Source organism: Malaya genurostris, chromosome 1 (assembly GCF_030247185.1).
Source record: "Malaya genurostris strain Urasoe2022 chromosome 1, Malgen_1.1, whole genome shotgun sequence".
Taxonomy (NCBI): domain Eukaryota; kingdom Metazoa; phylum Arthropoda; class Insecta; order Diptera; family Culicidae; genus Malaya; species Malaya genurostris.
The window spans coordinates 131,911,414-131,925,066 of record NC_080570.1 but is presented as its reverse complement, the minus strand read 5'-3'; the positions used below and the strand labels follow the sequence as shown (position 1 = coordinate 131,925,066).

Here is a 13,653-nt window from a genome sequence, read left to right as displayed (position 1 = left end):
AAGATATTCGATACAGTTTTTAGCTTCATAAGTGAATGAATAAATGAATAAGATATGGAACGACTCGAATAAGATGTTGATTGCATTACGCTCCAACATCCGGGGTTAGAGAGGCCGGTAGGGCTTAACTGAGCTCTTTTTTATGTTTTATTTTCATACTACCGGCCCTTATTACCAGTGTGAAGTGAAAATTAAGTAGAGTAAACGTATCCCAATTGGGTTTCACACGATGACAATATATGAACGGTAAATCGAGTACATCTTTGACGTTTATTGGTGGTTTGTGTACCATGGAATACTGTGGAATGAAATAGAATATTGTAGAATAGAATAAAATAATAATGACCGAACCAATGAGCAAACCACTGATAGCTGTCAAACGATGTTTATACAGTTTCTCACAATATAAACTAAAGATGCGTCGTAAGTGCATGCAAGAACGGTAATAAAGGCCACCATTCAGCTCAGGACTAACGATCGACCAATAGAAGAGATAGAAATTGGGTAACGGTACCCCCATTCATCTCAAATCCATTAGTCATTTCATGTACGAAAACCATTAGTTAGAGTGAGATCTGTTATCTCTGTTTGGTAGATTAACTTCAAGAGTAACATTTGAAGCATTTGGCTAACGACACGACCTGCCTTTCGTCTATCAAAACTGTGTCACAAATTTAACTACCCCTTAGTAACTGGTAATGTCAAAAGGAAATTGCTTGAATATATATTGAAACTGGCAACAAAGGTCGAAAACTGTTGATTTTAAACAACAGTTGTTCATGGCTACGCATGTTGTTTAATTGCAACATATAAATAATCTCGAAACGAAAACAAAATGTGATTTCTGCGAACCAGAGAACAGACGGACTATTGGTTACTACCTAACTCGGACGTACTGCTCAAGATGATCATTGTTGCCAACGAGGCCCAGAATTGTCAGGAAAAACTAAGCAAAACTGCATATTCACAGGTATTACCCAAGTAAACACGACGCATTATAATTTTACATTAATTCAGCTTTCAAAATTCGCGTAAAATTTGATTAAATGCAGCGGAGTTGTACATGTTTTTACAATGTTATTATAAAGCGGAAAAGGGCCTTTATTAAACTCTTATAGGATTATTACTCTTATAGTTATTATTAAAGTTTCGTTGCTCCAAAATATAGTATTGAATGTCGATATATCACAGACTAACAGACATGACAATATGAGTAAATTCTTATAAAAATAATTTTTCGTGATGCACTAGTTCCACCTATATTGTACTGCGCGAACTATTTACTATCTGTACACCCCTTGTGTTATGTAAAAGTTTTTTTACTAGTTGGTTTCCCCTCGTTTGTCAACACCGATCAGCTGCTTGCAGGGATGCCTGATTTCATCGAAATATTTGAAAATGAATCGTCACAATAAATTATTGGATTTTTTTTTCATAAATACCTACGTTTATTTCATAGGCATGTATATTATACATAAGTTTTTCTTCGCCGTGGCATCCACAATACGTAGTACTTTAAACCTAATACATTTCGAATATCATATTAGTATGTTGGTATTCATTAGTTAATCTAAACACTGTTTTTATCAAGCGAATTGCTATTATAAATTACATTAAAAAAATACATTTATTTTGTACATGATCTTATAACTATTTCAGGTTTGTTTGTATCAGCTCATCACTTTTATTTAATATAATATAGCTGGCTATTGGTTGAACTCATGGATGAGAAAACAGTCTAACATAATTAATTCTAACATTTAAATTGGAACTCCAATGGACTTATTGAAATAATAAAGAAGTTTCATGTAAGAAACGTCACGACAAGTCGCGAAAATTATTGGATTACGTTGATAATATATTTGACTTTTTCGCGATGTTGGAAGGTAACCATTTATTTGACTCAACGTTGTTTATCTAGACTATTTTTTATTGTGTTGGTAGTTTTCACCCGGCGGCAGACCAGAAGCAAGTAAATATTGTAACAAAACGGGTTCGATTTTGTATTGTGTTGGAGGATGAGAAGTAGGCACAATTATGTATATAGTTTTGGCAATATGTATTAAATCTGTATCCTGCATGAAATTCGTATGGACGTATACAAATCAATACATTACAGGTAATTCTGTATAAATGTTGGTAAATGAAAAAAATAAACACAGTCTAGATGACAGACAGGATGTTTTTGATAGGGTAACGTGGCGCCATCATGACACATGTGAGTACTGTCCCAAATAAAGGAATATTCGAAATGACCGTAAAAATGATTGAAGAATCTAATTTGAGTGTCCTGTCTGTTAGTCTGTGGATATATAGCACAGCGGAAGGTTGTTGTAAAATTATGCTCAGTTACATTTTGAATGCAAATTTAATGCACATTGCTTAAAGTATGTAGGATTAGTGTAATTATACATTAACAATGTAGAAATAGAGTTGTAAATGTGTAGTGATATAATGCATATGGTTACTTGGGTAGCTTTGAATCATCATTTTGTGACGGAGCCTTACATTTTTTTTACCTCCATTGTAGATCATACACACTTAAAACCATTTCTTGAGCTCGGCATAATAAAATGCCGAAACTGATCAGCAACACGTAAATTTGCTGATTGCTCAGTAATCAATACGCATGATTCTGAACTTCGTTAAATGCATTCACTGATATTTCGGTAAAATGCTTCACTTTGCCGAAATTTGGCATAATTGCTTGCTGAATTTATCAGTAAACAACAGAAATGCCGACATCAGCAGAGACGTTTGCCGAGATTTTGGAATAAGCGCTAGCTGTTGCCGAGATTCAGTACAACAGCTGTCATTTATTGCCGCGTAACATTTTTTCTTTGCATTGCGCGATTATTTTCTGATGAAATTCTCTAGTGAAAAAATGGATAAGTGTGGAACCACTTGCAAGTAAAAATATTGAATAAATGACTTGAATGTTTCGCTTTATAAAAAGTGACTTTATCAGAGCACTCGCGATTATAAGGGAAAACACCCAACTCAGAGCTCAAAGCGTCCTTGAGACAAAACTTTGGGGGATATGCGAAAAAATAATCCAATGCATGGAATAATTCAATGGATCAAAGTAAGTTTATTTGAACAATACCGCATATGCATCATTAAATATTGAAAATTTTTGTAAACCAGAAATCAATATATATATATATATATATATATATATATATATATATATATATATATATATATATATATATATATATATATATATATATATATATATATATATATATATATATATATATATATATATATATATATATATATATATTCATATTTCCAGCTCGACTCAAGGCATCCGGAACCGCCGCTGATGGTAGTGATGTCTGAGGAATTTGGCGAAGGAGACTGCTCATTAGTTTGGTGGATGTAATAATTCCCATAGGACCGGAAATACTGTCAGCATTTAAAACTCTGCATGGTTTTTACAGTATTCGGTATCAAATGCGAGCCTTCCGACAAATTTTTTTTTAATTTTTGTGTATACTACATGCTGGCAACAAATTTGTAAGCCTCCTTTAAATGTTAATAAAATGAATTTTTGATCCTAAATGGCGTGTTTATAATGTTGAGAAATCACAAACAAAATTAATCGACTAGATTTTTTATTAATTTATTTTTTTCATTTTTTCGTTTTATTGGATTGCCGAATATTCAGTGAACGTTTCACTGAGCAAACAGTTAATCTTATGCTGACGATTTCGGCAATATTTGACGTTTGTCAAATTCGAGGGTACCGAGACGTTCAGTAATTTTATTTTTGCCGAGATGATTGCTGATTACTCGGCTGTGCGAATCTCGGCATATTTTTGCCGAGACTCAGCTATAAAATTTAAGTGTGTATATTTCGGTGTAAATGAAACCACTGGTCTCATCTTGTTCTTCTTTATTGTTTGTTAATTTGAAATCTAAGTTTATTCATTCTAATGTAATATTTTAACATATAAATACAAGGGGCAAATCACTCTAAACTTTGTCTGAACTCAAACAAGTTTTACCGGGAGTAAAAAAGTTTAGCAGGGATCTCGCTGGATTAGAATGGGATTAGAGAAGTTTAGCCGAGATCTGGAAAAGCATTATTTTGACATAAGAAGCTGTGAACGTGGGAGCAGAGATGCCAGATATTTTTCATAGAAAACCTGTATTGTTTTGTATAAAAAATCTGTATTTATCTGTATTCAGAAAGGAAATTTCGGAAATAAAATGATGTTTGAAGATGTTATTCCATTAGATTATTGTTATAGAATGGCAGATGCGAAGAGCATTCCTTTATATCGTAAGTCCTTGCCGCACGGACATGAACATTCAACGACGAAATTTAATTGTTTTTGTTATCAACCACAATTGAATTGTAAATCCATATACTTTTTTCGTTTGAAAATGATGACTTGGAATTCAAACATGGAATTCAAACGCCCATTACGCAACGTCAAGTCAGGTCATACAACTTTTCAGTCTGACAATAAAGTTTCATGACGCTGCACGAAAAAAATTTCATTTGAATATGGGTAATCAAACACGCTCAGACGGAAAAGTTTCATTATTTCTTTCTTACTTTTTGTGGTATCTGTATAAATCTGTATTTAATTTGAGAAATTTGTATAAAATCTGTACTCTGTATTAAATCTGTATGCGCTTGTAAAAATCTGTATAATACAGATAAATCTGTATAAATGGCATCTCTGCGTGGGAGCTCGAATGACAGATACACTTCAAACAAGATTAGGCAAAACTAGGTTGGATTAGTTTTAAATTATCCAAATTTATCTAGACTAGTTGGGATTAAAAGAGATTAGAGAAAATTGTTTTGGAATGACATGAGTTTATTAGTATGAGATTGTCTAGAGTTTAGAGTGATTTGTATAAATATAATTATATTGCTAGATTTAGTCAGATTATAGTGAAACTAAAATAAAATGAACATTTCTCAATGAATTTTTCATTAGGTCTTAACAGCAAGTGTTTGTTCCTTTATTTACTTTCACTTTCAATTATTGTGGGAAAATTATAAAGATTTTTTTTCGAACTTTTTGATTGAATTCGGGGTTAATGATAATAATTTTCCGGTACGAAATTCCGGCTTTCATTAAGTGTAAACGGGGAAACGGCTTGATAATTGACACAGAAGACTAAAAACAACTTATTAAGGCCAGTTTGACAGCTTCAGAATCATGAATCACGCCGAACCGATTCGTCGATTTCTTTTACCCCTGGCAAGTGTACTGGTCGTTGTGATCATACTGTGGTGTATAGCAATCATACATATTCTGCCGTGAATAATCGGGAAAGCGTTGGACATGTGATGATCTTGAACTAGACAGTGAGCATTCTTATTCAATCTTATGTAAATTTTCCACTGGATTTCCGATCTTCAATGTGACTTCGTGAATAATTTCTGCCATAGCGCAATATATATGTGTATCGTCTGCAGGAATTCGAGAATCATTCCAACAATCGTCCTGGGTAGATAATTCAACACAGTTTTTCATTTAACTTTTAACGATATTAAATTTCTAACCTTGATGTTCTTTAGAAATGCTCAACTATTGAAGCAAGGATTTGTTCCGCCGAAAGTTATTAAAACTAGTACAACAATTGTTGGGATTTTTAACAAAGATGGTGTCATTTTGGGACTCGTGCTACCGAGGGACCAATCGTGGCGGATACAAAATTGCGAAAAAAATTCACTACTTGGCTAAAACATGTACTGCTGTGGTGCCGGAATGAATTAGGATCGATTTAGGATCTGGCTCTAACATTGATCTAAGTGTGATTCGAAAGGATGATGCACAATATGTGAGGACGTTCGAGGAAGCCCCCTCGCATATGACTACAAACCAAGAACAATGGCAGTTCTACATAGCAAGTGTTTCAACATTGATATTACCGAGCAATGCGTGCGCACTCTGATCCCTGTTGGCGGGTGGACAGCATGGATATCTCTTAGAATTCAATCGTTTTTTATTTAACATATTGAAATGTCAATAAATACACATTTGCAGATATGCTACAACGACTTGTTGGATAGTTGTCGATCACTTGTGGTCCAGAAGAATGTCACACAGGCGTTAGTTATGAGTATGGTTCTTCTTGTTTTTTTCAATATGAAACTTAGTAATGAAATAAATAAAATACCTCAAATCACGGAAGTTTTCGTTTTGAAATATAAATCATTTCATACATAAATATTTTCATCCGCTATTCGATAGCGACGCATTGTTTTCATAATAATTAGAGTGGCTATAATCAGAGTGGCGACAGCTGTTCGTTTGGAATGACAGCTCCCAGTTCCAAACGAGCAAACGACCTGTCAATTCAATGTAAAGCTAATGGAATGTTTAGAATTGTTGCCAAAATTACGGATGAGATGTCGTCACTCTGGTTATAGGCACTCTAATAATAATTACTAGCATGCTTCGATGTCGTAGCGTTGCCAGAGATTTTCTTTTTCAACTTTTCTAAGCTGTCATGACGAAACAGGCTAAATTGATCATTCTGTGAACCAAACATTGAGGCTGCGAATGTATGGAACCTAGGGGTATTATTATTTGTATTTGCTATAACTCCACTCGTTTCAGATCCGAATATTAACAATCATTCGGCTAATCTGATAACTTTCTCCACTGATGAAAATGCTACTTTGACAACAACACCAATGCCACCAGCTACTGATATTTATATGGCGCGCATGCGCTAATTCGGCCTGATACAAATTAACGAGGAGGGCAATACATTTTGGACAGGGCTGTAAAGCTGATTGGAACCCTATTCTCATCAAAATGTAGTATAAGGAAACTATAAGGAAATTCTTGAGCTGAATTCTGAACCTGGGTTTGAGAATTCTGAAACTGAATTCTGGATCTGGATTGTAGAGCTGATCATTAAACCTTTGTTCTTAACTGAATTCGAGGTCTTCTGATTCTGCAATGAATTCTAAATCTTAATCCTAGCTCTGAACTCTGGACCTGGATTCCGATCTGCAGTAGAATTTTATTTACAATATATCGGTCCAGAATTTTCAAATTCAGATTCAGAACTCAGCTTCGGAGTTTAGTTCAGAAATCTTCAGAATCTAGTTCCTGAATTTAATTACACTTGTGGAACTGAATTTTTAAACCGAATTCTAGACCTGCATTTTGAAAATGCCAAATACAATATAATCCAGAAATGAAACTTAATGTTGGATTCTGGTCTGGATTTCGGTCGGAATTTCCAGAACTTTAGGTTAAAAACTCAGTTTCAGAATTCTTCAATTCGCCCATTTTGTAAAATGCCAGAATATAGTTTTTCAGCCACGCAATTTTTATTAGTGTAGATTTACAACCGGTTCATTTTTTCAAGCTGAACCGATTTTGTGCAAACGAACCCGCATAGCGTTTTGGCTACCTGGGCAGCAATGGCCACCAGACGGCTACCAAAATCGATTCAGTGACGGTTGTCAAGTCCTATTTGACAAAACAATGTCGCCTGTATCTAAGTTAGCCGAGCGTTTTTATCTTCTCACCTTCGCTGAAAATGTCAAAGATTTCAATGTGGAAAAATTCTGGTGGATACGGTTGTATCGTTTGAGTTGTATAACTGCCAGCGGGGAGGCAGTCGGTCACCAGAATGTCTGCCAGCTATATTTTTCCAGCTGGCAGCGTTTAGTCAGCCGTCTGGCAGCCATGCGTATGCGGGAATATCTGGCGGATTTTTCATAGGGACAGTTAATACCAACGTTGCCAGGTATACCAATTTTTCGGTATTTATACAGATTTTTGATCTCTATACCGCAATACCGATATGTACTCCTAAAATACCGATAATTCACGCATCATACAAACCAATTTTGGTTTTTTGTTTGCAAAAACATCAGAAAAGGTTGTCTTGGGACCTTTTTTTGTTTACCTAAATGAGTCTTTGTGACATTTTCATGGTACTTATGTAGAAGAGTTTTTGATACCGATATGGATCTTAGAAAAAATGACCTGGCAACATTGGTTTATACGTCAAAAAATATATCCTTTGACCGATCTGTCTAATTCACGATTGTTTGTATAATAGGCCAACTGTGTACCGGAATTTTATCTGTTTGTGTCTCAAATTGTTACAAAATATAGATTTTCTGGTTAATGTCTTCTGATTCTAAATTAACCTTTCACGGATCTCACTATAATGGACTCTGGTGGTGAGTTAACAATACATGTATCGACATGATGTGGTAACAGGAAAAACCCTTTTCAGATGAGCAACGCATCGATGTTGATTCTTCGCCGGTTGAAGAACGTTCGTGGCGCGGAGTGCCAATGGATGTTATTTATCGCGGATTAGACCGGTACGAGCTACGCCACGTCCCAGAGGTGCGTCCGTCAGAAGATCACGCTGTGTTGTACAATTTCCCTGTTGATCCGTGTGCTGCCGAACCGCCTAAACCTCGTCGTTCCTACAATAAGTGGGATGCAAATCACGTTCGTTTACCTTGCTCGCATCGAAGCCAGTACCCGGTTGAACAGGACGATGGTACTAGCACGCTGGAAAGCCGTTGGGAGCTAGTTCAAAATGCTCTTCTTCAGCCAATAACGAACAGCCGTCAGCTGGAGAAGGCAATTTTGTGCTACAATACCAAGTACGAAAACATTTGGAAGTTTAAATCGTTGCACAAACTTTTCGAGGAAGAATTAGATGAGGATGAAAGTGTACGATTTTTCAAATGTACCCTACCCAAAATGATACAGATAGCGCTGGCGCTACCGGAACTAGTTAACGGAGCAATTCCATTACTGAAGCAAGGATGTAACGCGTCGATTTCCCTCAGTCAGCAGCAGGCTGCCAGTTTGCTGGCGAATGCGTTCTTCTGTACATTCCCGCGACGGAATACTCAGAAAAAACGATCCGAATACAGTTTGTTTCCGGACATTAATTTCAACCGATTGTTTCAAAGCACTGGGCAATCCGTGATTGAGAAGATCAAATGCATCTGCAATTACTTCCGTCGGGTTTGCGCTCGAATGCCCACCGGTGTGCTTACGTTCCAGAGGCGATACATTAATCCGAAGCAGTTCATCGACTGGAACAATTGTGATGCCGTTGTGGCCAGAGAAACCGTCCCAGTTCACATTACATCCGAGGGTACGATTGAAGATCAAGGGAAAGGGCTGCTGCAGGTTGGTAGAAGAAATTTCAATAAACTGTTGAAATCATTTTTACTGTTTAAATGATTTTAGGTTGATTTCGCCAACAAATACCTGGGTGGTGGCGTTCTCGGTCATGGTTGCGTACAAGAGGAAATCCGGTTTGTTATTAATCCGGAATTGTTGGTTGGCAAACTTTTTACGGAAGCCCTAAAACCTCAGGAAGCACTAGTGATGATGGGTTCCGAGCAGTACAGTGAGTACAGTGGATATGCGTCCAATTTTACCTTCGCTGGAGACTTTCACGATGAAACACCACGGGATGCCAGCGGTCGGCGGGAGTGCTACATTGTGGCAATCGATGCTTTGCATTTTGTGCAGAGTTCCCACCAGTATCGGGAGGAATTGCTTTTGCGAGAATTGAACAAGGCCTATGTAGGATATTTTCATCCGCTTTCGACGGCGGCTCCTGGAGTGGCTACCGGGAATTGGGGCTGCGGAGCTTTCGGTGGAGATGCGACCCTGAAGGCAGTACTACAGCTGATGGTGTGCTGCGTGTTGCATCGTCCAATGGTTTATTACACATTTGGTGACCGAGAACTGAGAGACCAGATTTACGCAATGTACGCTTTTCTGGTGGATAACAAAGTTAAAGTTCGTAAGTATTTTAAAGCGCGGTTCTGAATTTTTAGCTGAAAATTTCAAATTTCAGGAGAAATCTGGAGAACTCTACGGGATTTTAGAAAGCACAGTCTCCCAGCAAGTAAACTCTATTCCTATTTCTATCAAGATTTCTATGATCGGAAAAACAAAATTTCCTGTTTTGATATGAAAAGTTGTACTAAAACTAAAGAAAAGTCTCCGGAACCGAAAACAGCTCACAAAAGCCCTCCCAATCGTGACCAGATAGACGACGAAAATTTGGCAAACCTAATGAAGGATCTAGTGGATGACGACGATATTCAGTCAAATCAATCTTCATCATCTGCCTTAGAAAATGCAGATTCCGTTCGACACTCCTTTTCGATGGAACAGAAAAGTGTCGTGGTAACACCTTCGCCGAAAAAATCTGGTCGATTGTCGCTGATAACCGAATTAGATCGGAACTATTACTCAGTGGGCCCTGGGCCAGCTAAGAAGCTTTGTCCTTCTACTTCACCCCGTCCTCCTCCGACAGCAGAGCAGAATAATGAAGATGACGACGCTACGAGTGGTGCAGATGAAGTTAGAATTCAAATAGAGGATGATCAAATCGATCACTCGTTGGTTTTGAAAATAACCGACGAACGAACGGTGGAAGGTGCTATACAGTTCGAGCAAGAACTGGGTGAGTTCGTGGAGGGAACCCCTCCGAAGGAGACGAGGAGAAGTATCGGTGGTAACGCTGGAAGCAAAAAAATATCTGATTACTTTTTCAAAGTCGGTAAGTAGACGAGGTTTATTATGTTGGAATAATACACAAACTGGCTGTTGTTGCAATCAACTATCGTAAATTTGGATGTCCGTAGTATTATCACTCGACCAAACAACTATTCCAAATAGATATTACTTTTTGTGTTTGGAGAAAAAATTTTGTCATCTTCACTTCTCGTCTTCGACTCTTCATCGGTGTCATGCGCAAGAATTTTTTAAGAATCTATTTAATTCGGTGCATGCTCGTTTGTCGTTGGATACTCAAAGCATTAATGTTTCCTAACTCTTTCTTAACTTGATCGATCTTCATAGCTCGATGTGCACCTCATTTTTTGACGTAGGACTACGTCTTTCTTTACTACGCTTACCTCAGAGCATTTTCAAAACTTTACAACACGAAAGTGTAACAAAATTACTTCAGTTTTGATTTACTGGCTTCTTCTAAGCCAGTAAGGGTGCTTTTCAGGACCGCAAAAGTAATGTAAATAACTTATTTAGATAACTGTCCTAATCTGCCGCTCTAATTTCTAGAAAACAAACGCAATCTTCCAAACACAAATGATCCTTTTCAGTAGTATAAAATCTTAAATCTCGACTTCCTCTATAACAAAAAGTACGTGTGTGTAATGTCAGAGACATAACTGGATGTCGTGAATACGAATAAAACTGACACTCTTTCTTGATACTTTCGAATATCAATTAGTTGATCGATTGTGTGAATTGTGCTAGCTTTTCTCTTTTTCACTACTAGAATTTGAAATGATACTCCTAAACTAAAGTACAGATTAGTTACATTAAACACTCTGACACACAATTAAATATTACGAAATAACCAGTATAGTTCTTTTGATAAAAAAAGTGGTTTTGAAAAGAGCCTTTCATTAATGGCTTCTAAGTCGGTGCTATGCATTTTATATAACAAATCAGCAGAAAGCTCTACTACAAACTACAAGTGGTTGAAAAATGGGGCGTATATAGTATAGTGAAGAAAATTTCGCCTAATTCTTTGGGTATACAATTATTGTTCTAAATAGAAACATACAGAATTTTGATGTCATTTATTTTGTTTCGGATTTGAATATTTTAGTGAAAAAAGTTATCAAAATGCCGTACGAGATAAATTTCTGACATTCAGAAGGGCCAAATTGTGTAGTTCTCTAAGATATTAAACACTGTGGTGAATTTTGCACTGCGAAAATTGCACAAAGCTAATAAAATTATCCTGAAAACTGACTCTGTGACCTGAGCGTTTGAGGCTTTACACCACGCAAAAGATCTACTTTCATTGCCGACTGCTCCTCCTGATGACCGAAGTCTCACGATCTGAGCGTTTCACGCTTTATACTTGGTTTGTTCTTACTGATGTTGATGGGAGAACCTCGCCTCGACATCCAGTTCCGTCTGTTGCAATAAGAGAAATGAACAATTTTTTTTTCAAAAATTACCTTTTCTATTTGTTCAGTAGATTCTGATATCTGCCTGACTAGCTCAAAACCGTCGTCCGGATGCGAAAAGGGCAAGCAAGCGTGATAAATTTTCCTCATTATTTTCAAAAGTTCTTAAATTATTTTTAGAGTTTTTTCACGCTGTTGAATATTTAATCTCGAATTCCTGTTCATATTTCCGATAGCTTGTTAAAAATAATATGTTAAGTACATCAAAATATATCCGTGGTAAAGTTCTGCCCCTTTTTGTACAGGGTAAATATTGAAAAGGCGCCCCATAGTAAAGTAAGTCGTATTCAGGACAAAATAACCGATTTGAAGAATTCTGGAATAAGGAACTGGACCTGAGTTCAAGAACTAGATTCAGAACTTAGAACAGACTCAGAATTCAGTTGGATTTTAGTAGATTACAATCTCGAAACTGAAATCAGTTCCGGAATCTTTTTCCAGATTCCAGTTCAGCACGCAGGTTCGGAATTCTAAACCCTTATTCCGGAACTAAGCTCTGAAACTTGAAGAATCTCGGAGAGGGCTACCTCAATGCGACGGACTTTCTTGTATCTTGTTAAATATTGCCTTGGAAGGTGTGATTTAAAGAGCGAGCTTTTTGGCTTCGCTGACGATATTGATATTGTAGCACGTAACCTTGAGAAGATAATGGAAACAGACATCAAACTGAAGGCTGAAGCTAGGCGTATAGGACTGACCATACATGCGTCAAAAATAAAATATTGATAGACGGTAATGATATCGAGGTGGTTGACTGGTGACCGCCGATAATGACACCAGCAGAGAAATTCAGAGACGTATTGTGACAGGAAATCGTGCCTACTTTGAACTCAGAAAACCCCTTCGATCGAGAAAAGGACGCCACCGCACGAAATTGACCATCTACAAAACACTCATTAGACCGGTTGTTCTCTATGGCCACGAGACCTGGACTATGTTGGCAGAGGACCAACGCGCCCTCAGTGTTTTCAAAAGAAAGGCACTGAGGACCATCTATGGCGGAGTGCACATGGAAGACGGAACGTGGAGACGGCGTACGAATCACGAATTGCAGCAGCTGCTAGGAGAACCACCAATCGTATGGACAGCTAAAATCGGACGTTTATGATGGGCTGGGCATGTCATAAGGATGTCGGATGACAGCTCAGAGAAAATGGTTCTTGAATCTAATCCGACTGGGACAAGAAGAAGAGGAGCGTAGCGAGCAAGGTGAATCGATCAAGTGGAGGGTGATATACGGCCTTGAGTGGCTGGCGACGAGCAGCCATGGACCGAGTTATGTGGAGACGTATGCTTGATACAGCAAAGGACTCCCTAGGACTATAGCTGTTAGGTAAGGTAAGGTAAAATTATTAATAAAACCGTTCGGCGCGCAACAAACTGTGTTTTGTGGCTATTGTACTGGGCCTACAAGATCCATGTGCTCTACTATTTTGAACCACATGCCATATTGAGTACGGACACCATATGAACAGCATGTATGTTTCCAAATATCGTTTTCCATTAATTCCACTCGCTCGGTGCCAGTGCTTTTTATTTCGACGTAAACATTTCAAGAGTAATACCAGAATACCCGAAATAATACCAGAATACCCTTCGATAACGAACGATCAGATCAAGTTTTGTTTCACTAGAGAAACTGTCATTCCGCTCTTCTT

General features: G+C 37.4%; 1 protein-coding gene across 2 annotated transcripts; it reads left to right on the top strand.

The window, feature by feature from the left end:
- The first annotated feature begins 8,021 nt into the window (after positions 1–8,021).
- On the top strand, positions 8,022–10,611 carry LOC131425802 (poly(ADP-ribose) glycohydrolase-like). 2 transcript variants are annotated; one of them, XM_058587986.1, is made up of 4 exons: positions 8,022–8,182; positions 8,242–9,161; positions 9,222–9,786; positions 9,841–10,611. In XM_058587986.1, exons 1-4 carry the CDS (start codon positions 8,173–8,175, stop codon positions 10,557–10,559), a joined length of 2,214 nt encoding a protein of 737 aa, XP_058443969.1. In that variant the 5' UTR covers positions 8,022–8,172; the 3' UTR covers positions 10,560–10,611. The 2 variants fall into 2 exon arrangements, with proteins under 2 accessions (XP_058443969.1, XP_058443968.1); XM_058587985.1 differs by having other exon boundaries at positions 8,022–8,185.
- The last annotated feature ends 3,042 nt before the right edge of the window (positions 10,612–13,653 follow it).

Bases quoted from the DNA above. Each gene is read 5' to 3' on its own strand.
- LOC131425802 (XM_058587985.1), top strand. The intron at 9,162-9,221 runs GTTGGTAGAAGA...AAATGATTTTAG, and splicing joins AAGGGAAAGGGCTGCTGCAG to GTTGATTTCGCCAACAAATA. The intron at 9,787-9,840 runs GTAAGTATTTTA...TTCAAATTTCAG, and splicing joins GGATAACAAAGTTAAAGTTC to GAGAAATCTGGAGAACTCTA.